Genomic DNA, 27130 nt, shown 5'->3' with positions numbered 1-27130 from the left:
ATCAGAATGAATAAAGCGTGTCATATGAGACACTCTAAGAAGCCATAACATATCGCGCGCAATTTAGCGATTGAGATTGAACTTTGTGAAAAAAGTACCAAGCAATTGGCAAGTTTATTTGGACAAAATTCAAAATTTTTAAAGCCCATAAGGGTAAAAAAGAAGGTAAAACTACTATTTTGTGAGCCTTTATGGCTCTCACACCAAAAATAAAATAAAATAAATTGTGACCTCAGAAACGTACATAATAATAATAATAATAATTAATAAATAAATAAATAACAATAACAATTGCTAGCCAACTGAAGTGTATTCTACAATATCCACCAGAAAGTAAGTAAATTAGAACAGCTTGATACAGAAAAAAAAAAATTGACCAAGGACTTCCCAGAAAAAGAAATGTACAAAAACAGATTGGGCACCAGAATCTTAAACAACTCCAATCTTGTATGAATAACCTAACACCTACAAAAAAAGAAAAAAAAAACTAAGACAAATTTTATACAAAATCTAAGGGTACATGCACCCGCCAGCCCGCCCCGAAAATCGGTACGAACTTTACTGGAAGTGCAACTTAATTTGCACTCGAGGCCTCACGGGCCACCCGCTATCTGGCCCGAAGAAACCTTTGCACGCCACCAATACCATTTGGGAGGCTTGCGTTCGTTCAAAAATCAATCGATATCATCATCAGCCTCGACATTATTTACGTTTTCATCATCTCTTACGGTTCCAGTCTCCTGTTGGTGAGCATTGTTCTCTCTTAATGAGCTTGAATCTTCGGGCCTATATACGGGTTCATCTTCATCAGATTCCCAAGTCTGCTTCCGCCGACTTGCAGTTGTAGGTGCACCCTGTAATAAGTGAAGAAAGAGGCCATTTCAGTAAAACAAATAAATCTAACTTCATTTTATTATTACACATAAGAACTTAAGGTCAGTTTATACTAGCACAATGCCCTAAATATGTTTCTTGCTGAGGTATTTCCGGATTTTTCATATCAGTTTGATCATACGAAAACATCATACCAAACAGAGCCTTAGTATGTGAAAGAAAAGAAACAATAGAAACAGCAAATATAACTAGATGAATGAAAACCAATGCAAGGTTGTCTCATCATGACATCAATGGAAAAAAAGAGCACAAAATGGAATAATGAGATTACCATTTCATCCTCTACATCTGAATCTTCAAGCCCAGCTGCAGCACGGGGATCTTGAGCCATGTCTTCCTCCTCATCATCATACACTGTATTGAGCTGATTAGTGGGTTCCTCGTAATCATTGTGTTGTTCATCCATATCTTCTTGAAACTCCCCTCTGTCAGCTTCGACTTCCTCGGTCTCATAATGTGATTTCTCGTGCTTGTCCTTCCTCTTCTTCTTTCCCCCTTTCCTCCTCTTCTTCTCACTATGCTCACCATCCTCATCTTCACTTTGAGCTCTTTCCTTCCGCTTGGATGGTTGACTGCTGCTCTTCAGTTGCTCCTGGAATATCAAAGTTTTTAGTTGTATGGTAAAAGACCTAACGGCCAGTTTGGTAACCGGCCATAAATGGTGTCAACGAGAATGAATTTTGTACGTAAATTTGTAAGGAAAATCAATATTTATTCCCATGGTAATGCTAGTTTACTCAAAATTATCTCATTTTCTTTATTATTTTGCCATTACCATCCATTACCATTTGGGGAGTGGTATTAGGTGGGAATGCAAATTTATACAGAAAAACACCAAGTTGGAAACAAAATTTAATTACGATGGACATTACGGCATTCTTTTCTTGCCAAACAACACTAAAATTTATTGTCATTTCCCACCATTTATTTACCAGCTACCAACGGGTCGTAAATGTAATTCTAGGCTATATATCCTTGTAGACTGACCATATTTTTCCCGAGGAAAGCCCAAAGGACAAAGCTAACTTTTGATTATTAAAGCATTAGACTGTAAGGACTCAAAACACAAGAAGGAAAATAATAACCCACACTTGTCTACCAATCACCCATGGTATGGTACACAATAAGTGAACTCATGAGCAACCCTATTACCATCCACATGAAACATAACTTCTCCAAGACACACTAGATAAGGGACTTACTAACATGAATTATATGACTAGAATTACCATCTTCTGACTAAATTTACAACCATTTTACAAATATGGAACATGGTGGCTTTTTTAGCTCAGAGACCAACAGACTAAATCAATGAAGACAAATATGACCTGTTTTCCTCACTCCTAATCCAGTCTAAGCCTCTCCAGTCAAGCATATAGAGATGATAGCGTTATGTGGAATGGAATTAGGTAAATCAAACCATTAAGGAAAAGTGTCCTTTTTTGTTATACACTCCATACAACCAAAGTGATGATACTTGCAAGTTCCCAGTGAATACACACAGATGCTGTCAAAAAAAAAAAAAAATACACAAAGATATATTCCGTCATACCGACTTATTAGACAATACATTTCCTCCAGAATTAGCTTCACAAATGAACTTTAGGTATTCCATAAAATTGTCATTTTCCTAAAATGATACTTGCAGTAGATACAATATGATTTCAGAAAGGGTATTGCCAAAATCATGTTAAACTACTTATTTTGAGAAGGGACAGTAAACTAAATCTAGACATTAGTATTTTTCAGTGATGGATGCTTTCTACATATTTGTGGATATCCCAAGTTCCTAACCACAAATAGATGGATGCTTTCTGCACACCCTTGGTTTTTCTCGTATTATACTAAGCAACCTTATTTTCATTTTATAAGCATTGGTAACAGTTTCCAGGATAAGGATAAGCGTTGGAAATGTAGATCATTGAGACTCGTTATTTACCAAAAAGTTAAAGCACACGTAATGTAAATCGCAAATTAGGAATTTCATGTAATAAACCACTAAAAGAAAAGACTAAGATGGGAAAGGCAATGTGAGTGTGCACACGAACAAATGCATACATGTCAAACAGAGTAAACGAAGATACATCACCTGTAGCGAAGAAACAAAACTTGCAACCAATAAATACAATGAAAATTCAGTCAAGGCACACATCATATCACTACATGGTAAAACACACAGCAGCAGCAACTACTAAGATAAAGAGTATGTGTTTTTATTAAAAGTTCTCAGTGTTGGTACCTTGACACGTTCAAAACGCTCTTCCATTTCCTTAACTCGTTTCAGTTCTTCTTCTTGTTTTCTCTTTTCCATCTGTTTCGGAAACTATCAGTGTAAAGCAAACAGAGTGACATAGTCTATTGCTAATAAACCAGATATTGCGACATTTAACCTGAAGTCTCTGCTGTTCTTCAGCCTTACGGCGGGCTTCCTCAGCTAATGTGACTTGACGAGCAAGCTCTAGCCTCTGCCGGCTCTGCTGCTCCTCGAGTTCAGCAGCCTCCCTATAAACTTTTGCAACATCCAGCAAGTGCTTGCAATAGCTAACATGTGTCTCAATCTTCTTCTCATCAATTCCATGAATATTCTGATTAAAACCCACAGCGAGCTGCCCAAACACACTAATAGCAATCTCCAGCTCCGAAACTGTTGTGCGCATCTATAACAAACCGAAAAGGGCATTACAAGAGTTCAAAAAAAGGTTCAAGAACTCAATGGATGACACTAAAAACTCTTTAGACGTCAAAACGAGGAAAAAATCAGAACCAGATAATAGGACAGAATTCTAACAGCATAAATTTAGGGATGAAACAGTTCAAAAGTCTATTATTAGCTAGGAGAGAGGTTTATGTATTGTACAACTATTTCAACATAGGACTTTCAAGGTGTAGTGCAATTTAGTTCAGGACAAAACTAATATCATATATTGTGAGAATGATCAATTTAGGCCACCAGACCATGCAGAAGGTAAATCAACCACATAAGATTTCTTGCCACACCTCCATCATGACCATCATCAGTGTACTCCATATTTTGACATTATCCTTTAATTGGTGCAGCTATATACCCATTTAAACAGTTATTATCTCTCTCTCACCCTCTGTTATCTAATTGTAGCCACTATTATATCCTTGATCCTTTCACTTTCTGGGTATCCATCCCTCCTTTCTACTTAAGCAGAAATACAGATAGGATGGATAGATGGGACTAGCAAAGTATATAGAGAACTTTTCTCCCAAAGGACTAGCAAAGTTCACACCAGACAATGTCTTGGGTGAAATAAGAGCCCAAAGATCGGAAATAATTAGATACCAGAGCTTGAAAGCGGGAGCCGTAATGGGAAAATTGGCTACTGGCGAACTTTATGTATGATATTGACAGCTTGCATGCCTTGGCAAAGTTTAGCTTCAAAGTCATAGAGATGAAGGCATGAGAAGGAAACTGCACTAGTGATTATAGGGCATTTGTCTCTGAGCCCATTGATAAAATTGTAACTTCAGTGGATACTGGCTGTAATTTGTGAGAAGGGTCAACTGAGACTGGAGGATCCAAAGGATCAGCGAAATCATACAGGGAAGTAAATATGTTAGCCACAGACGCACATGGTGGTTCAATTATTATCGTGATGGTCGAAACTAACAAGGTCTTGGGCACAGAACGGGGTAAGTTGTCTGCCAGCTAGACAGCTACACCATAATTTTCTAGCAGAAAGATTTTGAAGATTCAGGTTCAAATTATCACAGGAAAGTTAAGCATAAAGCCAGAGTGACATATTTTGATAAAAAAGTGGCTTCACCTATGTGAAACATTTGCAGGTATAAAGCCATGAACGTACTCAGGGTTGTTAAGCCCAAAGAAAACTTAGGAGGCCCCCCAGAATTAGTAATCAATCATCATTCTGATCAATGATTCTCCTCACAGAGAGAAATAAAGGATAACAAGTCTTGCTACTTAAGAGCAGCTTAAAACATACAAAAGCCCCAGTTCAGGCACCTGTTAAGTAGTTCTCATTTCTTTTCATCCAATTCAAAAATGACCTTTAAATAGTTAATGTCTTAATGATATATAGCCTCACAACACTTCAAGGAAGCTTCACATTTCCAGAACCAAGACATTATAAAAAGTTAAATAGCAGCAAATGAGTAAGTAGTGCTCACCTCATCAGCAGATCTCTTTTCCTTATTCAGCAAGGATGCTGAAAACTTTTGCATCACAACACCAAGATTAAATCTAAGTGTATAATTCGAAGGTGACAAACGAATGGCTCTGAGTAGCGTCCGCTTGCTATCCTGCCACTGTTCAGCTTCATAATGAGTCCGGGCTAGATACAGAAAAAGTTGACTCTCTGTATTGTAGTAAAATTTCCGCAAGCAATTCTGATACTGCATAATAGGAAACACAACAAAGCTGTTAACTTGGATATGGAACCAATTAACAAAGAGAATACATGAGAAAGCAAAAGGGTAGGCACACACCATCTTTACAGCAAGTGTATAATTCCCTTGAGCAAAGTACACATGTGCCAAATTTATCCAAACATCTGGAATCTGAGAGAAAATTGTTCCACTCCCAGCTTCTTGGACCTGGAGCAGAAACATAAACAAATGAGAGACTCTCCTTTGTAGAATAAAGACCCGTTTGGTTCGGATATTTAATAAACAGCAGCATGGAAATATTTCAGGAGGAAAATGGTTTATATATTACTTTAGAAATTATTTTTGCTATTTTTGTATATGAATTACTTTAGGACCCGTTTGCTATTTTTGCAACCTATAGACTCTCACACAGCTCCATACTTACCATTTACAGTTTCTCTCCCCTAGAAGACGATGTTTATTCTGCTAATTTATAGGTACCTCCCCCCTTCCAACTCTCATTGATATGGTGGGAAGTTGATGTTGTTCATTGTTCAGCAGAAGTAGTGGTGGCTAACATTGTGGCAAGTGATGGTTAAGTTCCTGAAGCTGACATGGTGGGACTAAATATTCAACTCCCCTTGGTAATGCATTTTGATGAGAAGGGTTTAAAAATCGAGGGAGTACGAGAATTAAGTAATTAACAGACTGAAAACAAAAGGATCGGAAGCACACATATAAATAGGAAGCAGATGTTTGATTCAATTTTAAAAGGTCACAGCCAGACGAACCAAACGACACTTAACAAGAAAAAAACATTCATGCAAAACTTGCCTGTGTAAATATTTCTTTGGAAACATCAAATTGCCCCTTCTCTGCTAGAATCATTCCCAGTCCGTTGGCAGCATACAGATTAGCAGGGCACTTCTTCAAGACCTAATCATCCAATAGACAAAGAATTTTCAAAACTAATCGACAGCAATAGTTTTATAGAAAAAGAAATGGTCAAGATCAAGCATAACTAAAGGGGAAAGGCGATAAAGGCTGTTCACGAGTGTTGAAAAAAAAAACTATCCTAGTGAGCACAAGAAAATGACATCTTATGAAGAAATTACATTTGAGTAAATGTCCTTTGCTTTCTCCAGATGGACGGGAATGTGTTTGACCTGTTTCTTCAACTCACTTACGAGTGCCGCAAAGTAGTTCCAATTTCCCTAATAACAGCAAAAGGAAATAAAATGTAAACAAAATAACAAAGTATACAGGGTTGCATATTTTGCAAATTTACAATGTACTGAAAGAGAAGGTGGTAATACTATATACGGTTAGTAAATAGCACCTAGAAAAACTACACATAGGGAAGATCTGTCAGGGAAGATCTGAGAACTGGGGAGGTCATGATATGAATATGATGTATACCATTTCTACATTGACAAACATAAGAAGTTTTAAATGACCCCGCAAAAGAGCATCTTTTGACTAGAAAATGTACTACACAAGAAATAGCACGTAACAGGTTATCTCAACTATAACTTTTAATAAGTAGCCAACGGCAGGCTTAAAATTATTAGAAAAAAGCAACATTTTTTTGTTAAAGCCAGAACAAGAGCTAGGTATATCAGAGTAATTATGTTGGGAGTTAAGTCGGATTCTCACCAGACAAACAGATGCGTAAAAATCTTTTCCATCAGCAGCCTCACTAGCCGCTCGGAAAGTCTCCTTAGCCTTAACCCATTCATCATTCTTCAGTTCCAAGCATCCTAGAATAGCAAGAGCACCGGGACACTTATCATTGACCTTTAGTGCTTCACCAACCTGTAACAATAATAAAACACAACATAAAAAACTAAGAGATTAAGTCCTTGTAAAACCTTATACTCCCTCCATTTTTTTGTTATACCCATTTTCCGTTTTAAGAATTTGGTGTCATTTTTGTTATACCCACTACTATTTTATTCCATTTTTGGCAAACATCTATTACCATCTTACCCCTTTTATCCCATAATAAAACATTTCCACTCTCTTACTTTGTCTTCCTTTTACTCCATCTCTCTTACTTTATCCACCTTTTTCTTACACCCACTCACGTTTCCTAGAAACATGAGCCTCGTAAATGGGTATAACAAAAAAACAAACTGATGGAGTATTTATATAAATAAACTAGTACATCCAAATGTAACCTTCTATAACCCCAGCCTTCAGAATCTAGGATTCCATGTCAATATGTATCACATGTTACCATCGAATGGTATGAAGCGGTTTAAGACTAAAAGAACCTGTTTCTAGAACTTTAGGCGACCGGAAAAATGAAATTATAGAGGTGAACTCTACGAGGAATAAAATCATGGTGTCATCAATCATATGAATGGACTAACCAATTCAATGCTCAACTGAATGTTGCTGCGGGCCTTTGCTATGGAAGCAAGTCTTAGAAGAGCATCTACATACTCTGGATACTGCGAAACAAATTAGAAACAATTAGTAGTCAATGAGAAAATATAACTTAGTATAACAAAATTTCAAAGAACTCAGGGGAGAATTGAATGAATGTTAAGTACTTAAGTGTAACCCCCCTTCCCCCAGTGACAGATTCTCTTGAATGATGATGGCATTGTGACTTCGTAAACTCGTTTGAGGGCTCAACCGCACAATTTATACCATAACAAGTGTGCCTTCATACTCCTCAAAGAAACGTTTTTGCAAAGATAAAGGATTCACTAAATGTGCAAGAACGGATTTTTGAATGTGAGAAGCTAAGATATGTGCTCTTTAAAGAAGTGGGAAACTCAAATATGAATACATTGAGGATATTGAAGCAACAGTGACAGCTGTTCTTTCTGGGCCTACTCAATTATTAATTACATGAAGCAAGATCAGTTAGTACTGAATCCAGCTAACTACCTATGAAAGGAAGGCCACTCATTAAGTGCAATCTATATAGAGATCCCAAATTCAAATGCAAAGTTGCAAACTATGAACTCTTCAAAAGGACTAAAAACTAAGTCCTCCAAGACACAGCACCTCCAATCCCATATTGTACAAACAAATAAATAACACCACAATCAAATACCATGCTACAGAGGTGAAACAAAATTAAACAAGGGACATTAGCATACTGCTCTTCGTCGAATCACACAAAACATCTAATGCAGTTCATTATATCCAAAAGCAATTTGGCTAAAATAATCCCACCTTTTACTGCTATGAAGTACTTGTATTATGTAATGCAGACTCTCAACTTTTCAATATTTTATATAATTGGTCCACAAACAGTCGAAAAGGCAAAACTCCAAGGTCATTAAGTAAACAAAGATGCTTGAGGTGTTGATTGCAGAAACAGGGACTTTTAAATTTTGTCTTACTTTTAACAGACCTTATTCAGATTTTCCAAATCTGCCCAGCATGAGATCTAATACGTTGCTCATTCAAAAGCGTCCAGCCCCAATTTCGTCAGTGGTGGATTGTATTTAGCACATCACTAAACGGCGAAATTATTCTTAACCAACTTTCTAAGATGAAGTTCCATAATGCCCACATACCTTGTATAAAATCAAGCGATACAATAAAATTGCGCTTAGAATTTTATGCGACTCTTCGAGTAACCGGGCCAGGTTAAAGATTGTTGAAACTTTGCTCCATGGTAGTAGATCCACATTGCCGCCTTCTTCCTCGAGACGATGAAATATATTCACGTCCTTGTACTGAAGCAAAGCTGTGACCGCATCCACAACATAATTGTTTTCTTTCCCATTGATCAGTGAAAGCCATACACCACTACCCAGAGCATCCTTGAAAGTTTGCTCTGCAAGCTAGAAACAAATACAGAGAGTTTATATGATTTCTTCAAGAAGGTTGAGAGAAACCGTTGAGCATAATGAGTCAGGTAACTGTGCTAACTTTAAAAAAGTAAACAGTTGCACAACCACCAGAAATGAACAAACCTCAAATTCTCCTCTCTCAAAATGAATAACCCCAATGTTGTTGAGAAGATCTATTGGTACATCTTCCCCCACTTTCCTTAGAAGAATGCGCGCCTATGAAGAAGCATAAAATTGTGAATAGTGAATACAATAAATGGAATCACAGAAAGAGAAACTGGAACAAAAGGCAAGACACGGTATCTGATAGTAGACGCTCTCACAGTTCTGTAGGCTTCTAGAGCGGCTCCGGTATCAGATGAGATCAAAATTTCGCCCAGATCTAAAAACGCCTGCACAAGTTGCATCACACATTATTCAGAACACCAAAACTAAATGTTTGACAGATACCACGTATCAAATTATAGGTTGATGTTTGTGCAAATTTTTACATAACATTACGTCTTCTTTCTTTCTTTTCCTCTCTATACCTTCACATTTATTCTTACCGAGTAACTGTAACATTAAGAATCTGGAGTCAGGTACGCCATTCACACCCATTCAAAGCCCATAAAATGTTGACACAGTTGTATGGACATCAAGTCAGTGGTGACATGTTAGATTCCCCACTGAACTTTATTACTGAGTCTAAACTTTAATATTATATTATTTCCAAAAGGGTTCCTAAGTTGCATGGAAGACCAGGTTACAAGAAAATGGACAGGGATGAGGTTGTTGGTTTAGTAATGGCACCAGCAAACGACAAACCTAAACCAGAGGATACAAGCACATTTTTATAAAGGCAAGATGTGTTAAAATTATAAAAATACACATACCTTTGTAAAAATAGTGAACAAAAACAAGTTGTCCAAGGTATTAAAAAGCTTTCTCTCTCATGGGGGGATGCGCATGATAAGGTGATCTGCTATCGTACGCACTCTCACCATGCCGAGGAAGAAGAAGCCACAACGATCTGAATTGCGAGAAATGATTGAGGGATCTTCGTCTACACCATTAGAGAACGTTTCAAGGTCGAAATCTCAGCAGAAACAGAATGAGAAGGAACCCAGTTCTGAATCCAATGGAACAGTAGATCTCGACTGGAGTGACGCTGTTCCACCTCATCCAAGCAATGGACCGCCATCGCCGGAGTTAATGGAAGTGATTAGAGCCTACCACAACTCTGTTAGGCAACCTATTCCTCAAAAATTGACTCCTTCGAGTTTGCAGACACGTAGCTTGGAGAAGGGGGTTTCTCGATTGGAGCAGGATACTGAAAATATCAGCTCGAGGATTAGGATGAATGCGATTATGACCAAGGTTAATGATGCCTTAGGAATTTCTGGTGACTATGGGATTTCATGGGGGAATGATATGATTCCCAACACTTATACAGAGCATGTGGAAACAGAGCATGAAGGAGAGGAAAAGAAGGATGAACCTGTGATCCAGCAACAGCCAGGCCACAAATCATGGGCTAACATTGTTAATGGCACATCTTTGAATGCGAAGGGGGCCTCATTGAGCTTCATCTCTCCCACTATTGTGGATGGTAAGCCAACTGCTCTTCTTGATAAAACTGACATTGATGCTATGGCTGCTATTTAGAATTGTTCGATTGTGATGTATATTGTGGGGGAAATGCCTTCTATTGGAGTTGTTATTAGGTTTATTGCCAAAGATTGGGTGAATGTTGCTGCCCCAACAGTATTCCTTCATGATGAAGGTTACTTTGTCATAAGGTTTACTAGTAAAAGAGACAGAGATAGTGTGTTGATGGCTGGACCTTAATTCATTTTTCAATAAGCCAATGATTGTCAAACCATGGTCTGCCAAGTTCAATTTCCAGGAAGAAATCCTTAGGGTTATACCTGTGTGGGTTAGGTTACCAAATTTGCCTTTGAATTATTGGGGGATAGACTCTTTGAGTAGGATTGGTAGCTTGTTGGGCATACCATTGTTTGCTGATGATTGTACATCTGCTCAAAAGAGAGTCTCATTTGCTAGGCTGCTGGTGGAGATTGATGTTACTCAACCCCTTCCAAAGCTAGTCCTTTTGCAAGATCCTTCTGGTAGCACCTTTTCTCAACCTGTCTTGTATGATTGGCTCCCACCTTATTGTGGCACATGTAAGGTGGTGGGTCATGTGTGTGGGAGGGTAGAAAGCAATCTGCTAGGTTTAAACCTGCTATGCCTGTGAAGGTGAAGAAGGTGTGGCAGCCTGTTAAAAAGGTAGTGGCACAAGCAGCAACAACTGACATTCCTGCTGAAAATAATACGAATGTTAGCCACACTCCAGTGGCAGATGGCCAAGTTACACACACTCCTGTTACTCATGATGATGGATGGAGAATAGTTACTAGGAGGAAAAGGGATCCTAAACCAGCTAGCCATGTGCTTGGTTTGGCACAAGTTCAAGCTGTTACTAGGGGGTTTTCTTTTGATGGAGGAGGTGAAGGTGAGGAGGAGGATTGTGTTGATAAAGGGTAATGAACATCTGTAGCTGGAATGTGAGGGGTATTAATGACCGCAGTAAGGTTGGAGATATTAAGAACTTTGTTAATGTCAATAAAATTAGTGTAGTTGCTCTCATTGAGACTAGAGTTAAGCTGAAGAATAGTAACAAAATCCAGAATAAGTTTGGGGCTCAGTGGCATTGGGTCTCTAATTATGATCATTCTGATAGGGGGAGAATATGGATTGGTTGGAAGCATAGGGTGGTAACATTCACAGTGGAGTACAAGTCTGAACAGATTATTCATGGGATAGTATCAGCTAAATCAACTGATTTCACTTCTGGTTTTACAGCAGTGTATGGTCTTCATTCCATTGAAACCAGAAGATCATTGTGGAGAGAATTGAGTAGCTTAAGTGCCCTTAATAATCTAGCTTGGTTGGTGATGGGGGATTTTAATTCTGTTCTCTATTCCGGGGATAGGGTGAATGGCAATTCAGTCACTAATGCAGAAACTATTGATTTTGAAACCTGTTTGATTCAGACTGATCTCACAGAACTCAAAAGCTGTGGACATTTTTATTCTTGGTATAAGGGGCATGAGGTGCATAGAATTAGTTCAAGAATTGATAGAGCTTTTGGCAATTCCTGTTGGCATGGTACATACTCTGATGTGGTGGTTGATTACATGAATCCTGGGTTATCAGATCACACTCCTCTGGTGATGAATTATAAGATGAATATGAAGAAGGGAGGTAGACCATTCAAGTTCTTTAATTACATGGCAGATCATCCCCAGTTTTTGCAAGCTGTGCAGAAAGGTTGGGAGAAGAATCAAACAACTTCAGCAATGCAGAATGTATGGAGCAAACTTAAGGCAGTTAAAGTAGAACTTAAAGCTCTACACAAATAGGAAATTGCTCAGTTAGACACTAACATTGAGAAATGCAGAAGGGACTTGGAAGTGGCTCAATCTATCAGCATTGCTAATCCTGATGATAGTGTTGCTCAGGAAAAGGAGAAAGAGTGTGTGGCAAAGCTTAAATGGTTTCTGAAAGTTCAAGAAAGTGCATATAGGCAGAAGTCTAGAATTCAGTGGCTTCAGCTTGGGGATTCTAACTCCAAATTCTTCTTCAGTGCCATGAAGGAGAGGTATGCCATTAATAGCATTGATGTTTTATATGATGATCATGGTACAAAACTGACAACTGAGACTGACATTCAGGCTGAAATTAAAAACTTTTATGGAAAATTGATTGGTTCTGCTGCAACTTCTCTAACTGGTATTGATGTTCCTATTGTTAGACACGGGATTCAATTGAGTGCTGCTGATGCAGACTCTCTCATTGTTCCAATTTCTGACTTGGAAATTGATACTGCTATTAAGGGAATCAATGTGAATAAGGCTCCTGGTTTGGATGGTTTTAACAGTCTCTTTTTTCATAAAACCTGGAATATTGTGAAAGCTGACATTTACAATGCAATCAGAGAATTTTTTGATACTGGTGTTCTGCTGAAGCCAATTAATAACACTGCAGTAACTTTGATTCCAAAGATTCAGAATGCCTCCACTGTGAAAGATTTCAGACCCATAGCTTGTTGCTCTGTGGTTTATAAAATCATTTCAAAGATCTTAACAGCAAGAATGCAAGGTGTAATTGGGAAGGTGGTTCATTGTGCTCAGGCAGGATTCATTCATGGAAGAAATATTGCAGATAACATTCTCCTTGCATCAGAGCTAATCAAGTGTTACTCCAGGAAGAACATTTCCCCCGGGTGTATGATTAAAGTTGATTTGAAGAAAGCCTATGATTCTATAGAATGGCCCTTCCTGGAAAGTATGCTAGTTGAGTTGGGATTTCCGGCTCTTTTTGTTAAATGGATAATGCAGTGCCTTGGTTCTGTCTCTTACTCTATCCTAGTGAATGGATTTCCTACCAAACCAATTCCAACAAAGAAAGGTTTGAGGCAAGGAGACCCCATGTCCCCTTATCTGTTTGCTATAGGTATGGAATACCTATCCAGATGCTTAGCTGTGGTTGAAAAGAGTAAAGAGTTCAAACATCACCCCAGATGTAAAAAGTTAAACATCACCCATATGATGTTTGCAGATGATCTGTTGATGTTTGCTAGGGCTAATATTCCTTCTGTGTCTGCTATTTTTCAAGCTTTTACTAAATTCTCAAAAAGCTTCTGGTTTGGAAGCTAATCTGCATAAGAGTGATGTGTATGTTGCTGGTGTATCTGATACTGCTGCTAGTCAAATTGTTGATGCTTTGGGTATAGCTAAAGGCTCATTTCCTTTTAAGTATTTGGGGGTCCCACTTACTACTAGGAAACTTAGTTATACTGATTGCAAGCCTTTGATTGAAAAAACAGTTGCTAGGATCAAAAGTTGGGCTACTAAGTTTCTGTCTTATGCTGGAAGACTGCAACTAGTAAGATCAGTGCTGTTTGGGATTCAGCTCTATTGGTGCCAGATCTTTGTCATGCCTAAAAAGGTAATGAAGGAAATCCAGAGGATTTGTGGTCTGGTACTGGTGAAGGGTCAGCAAAAGCTCCTGTTGCTTGGGAAAGTTTATGTTTGCCCAAGTCCTGTGGAGGGTGGAATTTGAAGGACTTAACTATTTGGAATAAGGCAGCTGTGTTGAAACACTGCTGGGCTTTGTCAATGAAGCAAGACAGATTATGGATCAAGTGGATGCATACATACTATGTGAAACATCATAACTTCTGGACTACGCAAGTTCCTAATGGGCTTACTTGGTCTATGAGGAAAATTTGGGCAAATAGAGAAGTGTTTGTGGATTCTGGGGATATTGGTCAGTTCATCACTCATGGAAAATACAGCATTCAAAAGATGTACCTTCACTTGAGGCAAAATGCAACTGCAGTTAGTTGGAAGAGAATTATTTGTAACAGTAAAGCTAGTCCAAAAGCCACATTTATTGTTTGGCTAGCTCTTCAGAACAGATTAGCTACTAAAGAGAGGTTGCTAAAATGGAATATGCAGATTGATGGTGGCTGTGTTAGTTGTCAGACACAGGTTGAAACACTGGAACACTTATTTTTTTAGTGTACTTTCTCAAAAAGGGTGTGGAGTTCTGTGTTGAGTAAAATTGGAGTAGATAGAACAATTCAGACCTGGCAAGGAGAGATTGATTGGGCAGCAAAGAAGAGCAGAGGTACAAAGCCAAGGGACAAAATCTGCAATATGGCATTTGTGGAAACAGTTTACAATATCTGGCTGCAAAGAAACTCTAAAGTTTTTAAAAACAGTATTGATTCTGTTGATGTAACTAGCTCTAGGATTGTTTTCCTTATTGCTTGTAGATGTGATGATCAGATGAGGAAGTGTTTGGTTTGATTTTGCTTTAGTTGTTAGTCTTCAGTCTCATGTGTGAGATGTAAGGCTTGGTGGTTTTGGTGTATGGGTGTAACCTATTACTTGGTAAATAATAAAATCTCTTATTTGCCAAAAAAAAAAAAATAGTGAACAAAAACTGTATTGTCCGATCCATACTACTCCATATAAAACAGTAGTCATGCTATCCAATTTATTTGTAAATTTAAGAAAATAATAAAGTCATTATTCAACAAGGCTACCACAAAAGCACCTACGCACAAAGTTCAAGGCTCAGGGACATGACTCCTGTCAGTGTTTGTGCTACCCAGATTGGCACTCAAGTATCGCATGCAGGTAAAGAGCTTATCCTTGAAACTGATTTTTTGTCAGACTCCTATGATAGAAGTGTGTTGATGGCTGATTCTTCTTTTACCTGTTGTTCCTCATACAACCATCTTTTCAAAACACCAAATTCATAATCCTTCCATCTTTCTACTTTATCTGGAAGGCCAAGGTCCCAAAGCAAGCGAAAACACTCCACACTCATAATATTTGTAAATTTGTTTTTGCATTTTGGAAAATTCGATACTTGTGATATTCTGCAAGAGACCACACAAGGATTCATTCGCTCACGTGTGTACTTTTTGTCTAGCTAGTGAGGAGACAGAAGCAAAATATGTTTGTGCATCCTCACCTGACGGGCTGGCGATGTTTCATCAGGAGAGGTAATTTTGTTTAGTTGGCTACATCAAACTGCCCCTTCTACTCTTTTAGGTCATCTACAGACACTACATGTAAGGTTTATTTAACGGAAGGGAAAAAAAGATATTACAATGCATTAGTCACCATTATATGGGTGCTCGGTAGGAGAGGAATGATAGCATTATCTGTGGTCAACTGGTTGATTCTTCTTTGGTTACTTATGAGAACGGCTACATGAATGCTATACTTAGCATGAAATGTCCCTTTCCGATGTAGTGCAAGATTATAATTTTTTCCCCCTTTGCCTAGATTTATGAACTTCTATAGTTCTACTCCTCTTTGTTTCATCTCTTAAAATGAATTTTGTTTCCCTTATCAAACAAAAACAAAGATACTAGTCCATGGCATGTTTAAAGAGGGGACACCTATTGCAACATCAACAATAGAAAAAAAACAATGGCATATAACATTGTTTACTTAGACCTGATATGGGGACAGAGAAGAACAACAATAATTACTATGTGAAAAATCACGTAGCCAAAAAGCGCGTTTAAAGCAGTTCACTTCAAACCATTTTTACTCTATAACGCCAGTCATTAGACATTTGAAGGAAGGGCCAAAACACATTGAAGTATTAATTACGTAAATTCCCTCCTGCTTTCTAGGTTCTACATTCTTCTTCAAAGGTGCCACTTTAAGTTTCCGCTAACCTTTTTACAGAAATATTCTTTTAACAATTTAATAATCATCTTACTCCTATCTCAAGGTACTTTTTCCACTAACCTTTTTACAGAAATATTTGTTTAACAATTTAATAATCATCTAATTCTTATCTCAAGGTACTTAGTATGGCTCTTATATAAGTTAGCCATGGAAAGTAGACCAAGGACTTGCAAAGTACAGGATATATCACCTGAGCATCACGTGGATCGATTCTAGTAACTTTCCTTAAAACCTCCAAAGCTTTGTCTGTCTGGTGAAGCAAAGCATAAATGTGGCCAAGCGACTAAACAAGAATGAACAAGAAAAGGCAAAAAATAAATTAGTAAACAAATGGAAACGTCATTTCTTAGTCTACAACATTGAATTAAGGGACCTTCCAGAATAGACAACTAACCTTCAGTGTTTCGCAGTTCTCAGGATAGACTTCTAAAACCTTTTCAAAGTTGGCAAGGGAACTTCTGTAGTCTCCCAGTTTGAGCTGTACTTGGCCCAAACCTGCAGAAGGCCTTGGCTTTAGCCCATATTCAAACTATGAGGTAAACAGATAAATAGCAAACAAATCAAGTGTAGCATAAGCTGGGCTCATGAAGACATGACCAGTTAAGATGGCAAAAAGGGTTAGGTTGTAGGGTGAATTTAAACCCCCAAAAGTATCTTGTACTTCTCTGTAGTGACGTAAAAGCTTTGCCGTTGCAGATATTTAACTAGTCCTGTGCCTGATCCTAGAAAGTCACAACGCACTATAGGCAAAAGCAAAAGCGTTGTGTTTCCATAACACAACCTACAGCAACAAGCCAACGGCCGAACACCTCCTCTGCTTGCAACCATTGCCTTCCCACCATTGATGATAGCTATGGTGGTCAATTCAACTATGAAAACTCCACACCGAAATCCATAAGTGTCTTGTTTCTCAAAGTCCATACCAATGGTGATTTCTGTGGGGAGGTGGTTGTGGTATGGTGGCGAAGGTGGTTGCTATTGGTGGCTAGGAGTGTTATACTGTTATAGGCTGGTGGAGTTGTGGTGGCCAGGATTGATGATGGTGCAAATGGGGAAAACCTCAAGTCCCAAGTTATACTAGAGAATCAAGTTAGGTGGCTTCAGGATGACTCATAAAAGAAAAAAGGGGACAAGGAAATAAAAAAAAGCCCACCAAACAACCACTAACTCACTAAGGGAGTAAGGGAAAGAGGGGTTCTAATTCCTTTTCCCTTTCTTCACCTCCATCCAAACAGCCTACCAGCCCAAAAATCTCAAAATTATTGTATTCCTTTTATTTGTTTGTATCTAAGATATAAATTTTAATTTTCAGCCTAACTTCTAAGTATTATAATATACTCCGTAGTATACAGTTACCTTTTATCATAGAACACATCGAAACAACGATTCTCCACCAATTGAAATCATCCTCTATAAAACAAAAAAGTCACTAAAAAAAATTCACGTGACATACCATAATATGGCAACACAAATTCCTGAGGCTTGCTGCTTTCCTTAACAGAGGCCATGTAGTATCGCCCTGCTTTTTCATAATCTCCCTGCAGGGAAAGAAACACCGACATGTTAACACAAATAAATGAGATTAATCTTCGGAGTTCAATAACACCAACTGCCCGTCACAAAGCAGGGGGGAGAGATATGAGTGATCTAACAGGCCAAAAAATATCTACTACGGAGTACTTTAGAAGACCAAATCAGCAAGATAGACTAATCTATAAAAGTAACTAATGCTTGAAGGCTTAAAACAAGAGAAATTTGTTCAATTATTACTTCACATCATAATACAAAAATGAACTGGTAAAGGCAGAAGGGGAGTAAAAACCAATTCTCAGTAGATCTAAGTTTTAAACAACATGAAATCAGGAACTAACGGGTGAGTGATTGAGTGGCACAGGAACAAAACTGAACTGATGAATACAATAAAAATAGGAAAAAAAAAGAGCTTCACCCTAGATTTTTTTTTCTAGGTCATTACGTATAGTCTACGAAAACATAAGGAAGTTCCACTTTCTTACAGGAAGAAAAAATCCAACAATATTTTCAAACCTTGCTGTGATAAGATCGGGCCAAGTTGTAGTACGAGTGGGCCTTAGTTGGTCCATGATTTGTAACAGCCAAGGCAGTTTCTGTCAATTGCTCCACTAAAAAATGTTGACCAGTGAAAAAGAAGTGATTCGCCAGATAATTCAATGACAATGCATTATATGGATATATCTCAAATGCAACCAGCATTCTTTCCATTCCCCTTCTAATTCCAGTAGCTGCGACATATTTCACCAAAAATTTAGGTTACAGCGCAGAAGCTTAAGCTAAACAGTGATTAAGCTCAGAACACAACCACTATCCAGAATATTTACAGGTCACTAACCATCATTTGCATGCAAATCCATAACCCCAAGAGCCACAAGAGCTTCAACATTTTCTGGATCTAACTGCAAAACAAAAACCAACTTGAAAATATGAAGAATCACGTACTATAAATCAAAAACAATAGAAGGTGGTAAGAAAAAGCTAAAATAAAATAAAATTATGTGTAGAATTGTAAATTCAAGAAAAGGTAGGCAAGGATAACTCGTGAACTTAGCCAGTTATATGATAGCACCCAATTTTTCCGATTCGGTCGTTCGATCTATGATTTATCATTCATGGACGATGAATTTCTAAAATTACTGAAAACATGTTCCTATCATACAAGTGTTAGATACGAGTAGAAATCTCTTCAAATCAGTCGAAAACATGTGTTGTGTAGGATTTAGGCCATAATCACAGCTAAGCTACTGTAACTTGGCTACTAGTGTCGGACATGAGTAAAATCCATTGGACCTTGACCATTTCATAAAAAAATCCATGTTTTTGGTCCAAAAGGAAGTGTCAAATGCTGAAGTACCCACACCCAGTGTTACCTAATCCTCCAATCAGCCCACGAACCGCGAACCGAAAAAGCGAATTATAACATCAAAATGGTATACTTTTGGTCTAATTTAGCAAATTAGGTAGCGAATTGCGAACCCGTACCCAATCTCATACTAGCGAACCAGGTAACAGTGCCCACACCAACAGTGAAGTGTCTAGTTCTCAGCATGTGTAAGGCCCTTTCAGGACTTATTTGGCAGTTCAGTTCAGTTCAGGAGCATTCAGTTCAGTTCAGGAGCATTCAGCTCAGCTCAGCTCTAAAGAACAGGGCCTAAGTATGTTTTAAACAAAAGAGTCTGTGTATATAGAATCACACGATATTCTTCCACGACAAATGTGTGAGTTGGTGTGTGTACCCATGTGTGTCTAGACATATGTAAATCATGGCCTTATCCCTGAATAAATGTCAAAGAAAAAATCTTACCTGCAATACACGCTCAAAAGCCTGGCGGGCCCTTTCAAAGTGACCCAACTTGTATCGACATAAACCTATGCCTAGTCTGACAGCTCCAGGACAATCAGGATACACTCTCAAGGCTCTCTAACAAAGCATGATAAAAAGCAAATTAATACTAGATAGAAATATATCCAGTTTTAAGATGTGTAAGCTAAATAGCAAAGCTCATCACTTCATAAGTAATCAATTTACCAGAGCTCCTTTGAAACATCCCATATATTAACTAAGCCGGGATAGAACTGACCTTGTACAATTCCAAGGATTCGGAATAACGTGCACGATTAAACTGCACAGATGCCTGCAATTACATAGATGATAAGTCGAGAAGAACAACAGAAAAAAGGGAAGACAGGTAAGAAGGTATACATGAAAGGATAAGCACACATACAAAAGCCTGCACCAAATAATCAAACTGAAAAATTAACAGTACAAAAATTGATACATATGCTAAACAGGACCAAGTTTGTCCCATACCCCCACTTCAGGTTTGTGATTGACAACTACAAAATAAGAGCAGCATGGGAGGCGTAGAATGCTGTAAATTGGAATTGATACAAAAGAGTCAATCACAAGGCTCTTGGGCGTGAACAAGCTACAAAAAACATCAACTTTAAAGAGACCACCTGACTTCAGAAAAGTTTTAGATATGACATAAAACAAAGGTGCATTTTCTTTCTTTACTCTCTTAAGGAGTACATATTTAAAAGAAACAAATCTCCAAAAGTCCCATTTTCTTATCTAACCAAGACTACCAACTATTCCCCCGTCCCAAATTTCACTTCCCAATTTTCTTTTTGGGATGTCCCAACTAAACCTTCTCATCACATCAGTCATTTTTCTCTCTGAATGACAACACTTACTACTATTTCTCTCTCAATCCATTATCAGTATTTTTTAGAGTTATGTTTGGATGTGTAAGGCATCTATTGTTCAAATGAGTCTGTGTTTTCTATTCATTATCTATGTATTTAGATTCTACGCAATACCCTTTTATTAAATTAATACATTCGACTTTCTGAACAATTTTTTATCTCAGCCTCTATACCACTCGAAATGGAAACTTAAATACGGGAGGCAGGAGTACAAAGTATAGTGGAAAAAAAGCCCATTAATCCAATGTGTGAAGTGTTGGTCAATTCTTATCAGTTTTCTAGCTTTCTAAGTGCTAACTATATCTTGCCTAAGGGACCCCTACAAGCAGATAAATATGGCCGATACAAAATTACGAAGTCCATACAAGTATACAACCGATAAAAGGCTGAAAAAAGCTAACAAAAGGCGGATACAGCTTAATGACCAATTTAATAATCATGCCACATCATCAACTCCGACAAGTAACATACTACATTACTCCATAATATTTAGTACCACAATAAAGAGTATTTCCTTAGTGTGCCACTTTAACCATTTACCACAATGGCGACTTATTTTGCATTTCCATTCCTTTAACCACTAATCAAAACTATGATATAGAATAACAGATACTTTGCAGAGATGAACCTTAAGTAATTAAAAAGAGTTTTCCCATAACAGGTGTAGAAAATAACTACGGAAGGGAGAAATACACAATGAGCCACCAGAAGACAAAAATCTAGCTGCCTTTCTCACAAGTGAAGCAATAAGAAACCCTCTTTATTCCCAAAGGTAGAGAACAAATATACCTGTCCGAGAAGAGCAGGAACATTATCGGGATCACCATCAAGTACAATCTTGAATGTATTATATGCTTGCTCTACATCACCCTTAGCAAGTAAAAGCTGACCTGAGCTCAGAAAAGATGATATAACAATAAATCCTCGTCCAAACTACAGATATTATTTAATCGGCAGAGAATAATCCTCAATGAAGTGGAGGAACAACACATCAAGTCCAACAAAGAGCTCAAAGTAACCAAGAGTTGAAAGAGTATTGGATAACGAATCAGCATAGTTAAAGGAATGGAAATGCAAAATTAGATGCCACTAGAGAACGCACAGTAGCATTCCAGAATCCTGAACAAAATGCAACCTAATTACCCAACATCACTTCACAAGAAGGGATATAAAGTGAATTTTGTGTGGCTGTTAGAAGACTTAGAAGTTAGAACTGGGTCATTTACAAAAAACACAGTTCTTAAAAATAGTCCTTTAGAACGACATAGGATATTTTTAACACAACAAGTGTTAGTATATTAGCAAATAAGAGGGTTTTTTTATTAAATACAAAAGGAGGTCCCGAGCGTGGCAATCTGGCTCGAGCACGACTATAAAGCATTAGATACCTTTCGTAGTTGGGGTCTCACTCACCCCACCTCCACCCCCCTCCCCCGTCCCAGTGTATGAAAAAGCGCGCTTAAAGCGCTAGGGAAAAGCGCTTGGGTAGTCCTAGGAGAAGCGTTTTGGAAGAAGCGCATCAAAGCGCGTGAAACTCATGAAGCGTGATTTTCTAAGGTTCATTAAAATTCTTTTTTCTGTTTTTATTTTATGTTGGAATCTTCTCTTTTTATGTTGTTACTGTGTTCTGAACCACACCCTATTAATCAATTCTCAACGGTAGAAAGTGGGCCAAGAGTCCAAAAGAACAGGAAAAAGAAGAAGACAACAACCAACGATGTTTATAGTATATTTGTTTCCTAGTGGATAGTACATGATAAATACTCTGTTAAATGCTTTATTTTTGTTAAACAAAGACTAATAACGAAGCAAATATGATGTTCATATATTTTTGTGGTTTAAATACTTTATTTTAGTCAGATACATATACATAATAGTAAGAAACCTATAATTTTTTAAAAGCGCGCTTCACTTCGATAAGGCGTGCGCCTTGTGCTTTTACGTAAGGCTCTATGACTCTTATCGCTTTAGTGCGCCTTGCGTTTTTTTATACACTAACCCCCCCCCCCCCCCCCCCCCCCGAAAAAAGGAAAAATAGATAATCTATATACTCTACTAAAACACAAGGCACTCATTTTGAGGCTGACAAGTGTCCCTGTCTAATAAATTTTATTAATTTTTCTTTTTATAATAATTAACATATTTAGTGATTGTCAGTAATATATGGGCTAGATAGTATAATATAGACAATGGAATCAAAAGATCTTTTCCCATACTTAGAATTATTTTTTATATGCGCACTTTCTTATTAGACAGTAATTCTCCTATAATAATTCAACATATTTGAGATCATATATTTGACCAAATATAAATTATAATCTACGTTAAGACGGTAAAATATGACTATTACAAAATTATACTTGGTACATTATCGTTTCAAGAATTATTTTAAGAGAAATGTATAAAATGAAATATATCTTATCGAGTACATAAATTGGTATATGCTTCCTCAAAATATGAAACCAAAACCAAATTCTACAAACTGTGGACATGGTTTATAGTCATAAATGCATTAATTTTGTTAATTTTGTTAATTTTGAAAATATTTTTATTACCATAGTCTAAAGAAGATATTATCTTACTTCCTTACTCCTTCACAAGTCTAATTTTTACTATCATACTTCTAATATTTTGGTTGCAATTGTTTTTTTTATATCAATAATACCCCACATTAAAATAAACGAAAAATAAAATAACATTATTAGATTACAACAATCTAAAATTATCTAGATAACTAAAGAAAGAAAATTTGACTAACTTAGAAATTTAAGTGTATATATTAAATATGAAGCAATTCAATGAAAATATATATGAAGTACTTTAATTTTTGTTTTCGTATATGGATTATCAAAATCTAAAACCTATGAAGATAGCTTTGTGAATTTTTATCCGTATAGAAAAATATAATCCTATCAAACATGGCTACCACTAACCCATTTGAAAACTAATATTATATATTTATATGTTATATATTTACACTAACATACAACAAAAAGAATATTAGTATTAATTGTATATGGATGTCCAACTAAATAATGGATGAGAATGATAGAGAATAAGTTTATATCTTTTTCTTTTACTTTTTTAAAAAAGTGTAATAAAAACTCAAAGCTTATAATTAAACTCTCTCCGCCCCAATTTATAGTGTCCCCTTTACTTTTTCATCATCCCAACTTAGTTTGGGACTTTATAAATTTATAATGTTATGTCTATAAGTATATCATACTTGAGACATACATAACTTTTAAATTTCTAACTTCATAAACCATAAAATGTATATTAGTATTTATCTTATAAGGGTTTATAGTTTTATATTGTGAGTAGTATTTTATATTATTAAAGTTATTATTAATATGTTTGCAAGAAAAAAATATTATTAATATGTTAATGTAACAATTGCAATATAACTTATGTATAAAATTTTGTGCAAAATTAACATTTAAGTACTTAATCTTGCATCGATCTCACCATGGTGGATTATGGGGATAAACATGTATCAGTACAATGATGATGAATTTTAGTCTAGAACCGCGTGCCTAGCTTATCTTTCATCTAATTGATTATGAATGTACAATTGTACATACATTTTTTCATTATAACCTACATATTACAATATTTTGATTATTTACTCAATCACTCTAATCAGAAAATCGAATTAAATCATACAACAATAGTGTCTTAAAATTCAAAACTCTCCTACAAAAACAAAATAAAATTGGTTGGATTTAGGAGTGGGTTTGAGGCGAGTGTGAATACTCGGGTGGTGAAGGAGGTGGGATGCAATTTTTTTGTACCCCGCAAAGCATGATTTTGGTTGGGATGGGGATGAGTACGATATACTATCGTGGGTAGCAGGAATGCATATGACATTTTTAGGAGGGTACGGATGTGGAGGGACCATCATCCGCACGTGCCCCACCACTAAAGTAGATGGTGTAGGTAGGTGTTAATTGACTGGGTAATGGGGTAGATGGTGTATCGAGTACTAGATGGTATTATTATCAAAGTAAAGGTGGATGCAAATAACTTTATGTTTGACACGGGGGATGAATGAGGGGTCAAAATAATATTTGTGTAGAATAGGAGGGTCTTCCACAATTTGCTTCAAGTGTGGTAGATTTGGATTTTGCGCCTTTTTCCCTTTAGAGAAGAGCTCATATGGGTACCCTTATTGGTTTTAATTTTTTTTTTTCAATAAAATAAGACGAATGAGCAATTACATATCTATCCATTTTCATTAGAAAAATATTTTTAAGTTATATTTAGATGATAATTGTATATAGCTATAGATTTCATGCAAAATTAATATTTGGATCATAAATCGTGCATCGCACGGGTATTATACTAGTTCTACAAATAAAGCATAAGTCCTCATAGAATCACGCATGAACTAATCTACAAAATAAAGGAATTACCGAATTACAGAAATAAAGATAGTCCTACAGAGTGCTGGAATCGAAGTCCCCGATGATAGAAGAGCCTCATAGGAAAGCTTATGCACCTAGCTCAACAATGTTTTTACTCCCTCTCCCTTTCCTTCCACATAAACTCATAAACCACCAGAGCCAAATAAACTAGGGTCTTCTCTCCAGACTTTGCCTATTGAGATGAAGTGTGTATAAGGCACAACGCCTCATCCTAGTCGTCAACTCAAGTGCTTCAATAGCTAATGAAATAATTCTTTTATGTTGTGTGATCAATAAAACAGAGAAACAGAGCTAGATAATAAAATAAATCCTCCAGGCTATGTTTGACCATTTTGCGCTATACGTAGAGTATGTTGAATGCTCAATTACTCACTAGAAGAACTAAAATTAGGAGCAGAGATGTACAAATCCTGAAACTCTATATCGCAAATTTGTTTAGTGTGGTTGTTCTGAAGTCTGATACTACTTCGTACCCATGTCCCTGAGCTTTGAAATAGGGTATCTTTAAATAAATGTCCCTAAACTTCGTAGTAGTTAGAAAAACATTACATACATAATTTCTCCGTCTTTTATACTGTGTCAACTACTTTCAGTAAAATAAGTTAATAACCATTCACATCTCTTGATGACCATACAGGAGATGTCAATAGAAGATGGGAATATGAAATATCAAACAACCACTTTGCTCACACGGAAACAATTACATACAATGAATCCTTTTTGGCAAGTTATTCAATTCAAGAGATTAATTCAAGTCCATCCGTTACAAAAAGTTATACTAAGCGCTTACCTTTGCCAACCCAAGTAGAAGATTCATGCATGTCAATTCTTGACGCCCTATTGTAGTACTGAGTTGCTTTAGCAAAATAGTTATCCTTCTCCTTAGCACCCGTCTCTATTTTTCCGATATAGCTATAATAAGCGCCCAACGCATTTAGAATGGCAATCCTTTCATACTTCACATCAGCATAATACTCATCGATTTCTGAAATTACATGCAGTTGTTTAAGCCCCAAACTCCATGACATTATAGAAAGCCAACTTAAAACTAAAGACAACTTCTGAAGTTACCTGGGCTTGAACCTTCTTCCAAAATTTGACAAAATTGCTCAACCTTCCCTTGCTTAAAGTACTCCCTCTACACACCACACCACATCATAATTACAAAAAGACTTTTACTTCCATCACAAAACAGAAATCACTTCCACTTCAAGCAGAATTAACAAGTGATCCTGTCTCGATTCGATAACAGAAACAGAGTGTATAAAAGTGTGCCAGAGTAAAAGTGTACACAACTAGATAACATAACAACAACGATAATAAGCCTTGTATTTAGTATTCGCAAGCAGAAACCAAAATCTAAAAAGTTCTTATTTTGCATAATCATATTGCAAGTTAACAAACTCAAACAATAACATATCTGTACCTAAATTAACAATTCCTAGAAGTTTCAATTCCAATTCAATTAACGCTTTAATCTTTCAAAATTCAACACGAAGCATAACCATATTACAAGTTAACAAACTCAACAATAACAGAAACCAGTATGTGGACCTAAATTAAAAATTCCTAGCCATTCAAATTCCAATTCAATTAACGCTTTAATCCTTCAAAATTCAACACTGTTCACAAACTACGCAACAACAGAAACCAGTAGTTGGACCTAAATTAACAATTCCTAGCAGTTCAAATTCCAATTCAATTAACGCTTTAATCCATCAAAATTCGACACAAGGCGAAGAGAGAGAGAAAGAGAGCAAACCGCAATGACGAGCCAGAGGTCGAGTGGAGCTTGTTCGGCCTTAAGGATATCAAGAATGTCAGTGGCATCGCGAGGCAATTGATCGAGAGAAACTCGAACTTCCTCCTCGGAGTTCTGGACTGGAATGTATACGGACGCCATTAATGAATTGGTATGATTGCTTCAGAAATCGAAACCCTAGTTCATCAAATCTTTCTCTCTCTCCTCTCCAATTTTATCGACTCCGCAGAGAAGGAAGAGTTGGAGAGCTGAGCTTAACAGTGGTGATTTGGTGCCCTCCGCGCGAGAACTAGAACTCTAGATTCTAGAAGAGGTTAGTTTTCCCGAGGTTGTCTAGGCCGCTGGTCACGAGCGACAAAATCATCCATA

General features: G+C 37.0%; 1 protein-coding gene across 1 annotated transcript; it reads right to left on the bottom strand.

Moving 5' to 3' along the window:
• Positions 1-241: 241 nt before the first annotated feature.
• Positions 242-27130, bottom strand: LOC110803514 (protein CTR9 homolog). The gene is made up of 24 exons (XM_022009028.2): positions 26762-27130; positions 26071-26137; positions 25790-25984; positions 21362-21462; positions 19945-19998; positions 19668-19784; positions 18699-18762; positions 18377-18591; positions 17784-17868; positions 16725-16825; positions 16521-16613; positions 9389-9457; positions 9189-9281; positions 8787-9056; positions 7623-7703; positions 6904-7062; positions 6363-6461; positions 6082-6183; positions 5368-5475; positions 5050-5274; positions 3285-3551; positions 3134-3205; positions 1166-1486; positions 242-854 (listed from the first exon to the last, which is right to left on the bottom strand). The coding sequence occupies exons 1-24, from the start codon at positions 26900-26902 to the stop codon at positions 675-677; spliced, it is 3279 nt and encodes a 1092-aa protein (XP_021864720.1). The 5' UTR covers positions 26903-27130; the 3' UTR covers positions 242-674.

Source organism: Spinacia oleracea, chromosome 2 (genome assembly GCF_020520425.1).
Source record: "Spinacia oleracea cultivar Varoflay chromosome 2, BTI_SOV_V1, whole genome shotgun sequence".
NCBI classification, from domain to species: domain Eukaryota; kingdom Viridiplantae; phylum Streptophyta; class Magnoliopsida; order Caryophyllales; family Amaranthaceae; genus Spinacia; species Spinacia oleracea.
The sequence above is the reverse complement of the archived record's forward strand: the minus strand, read 5'-3'. Positions and strand labels throughout refer to the sequence as shown.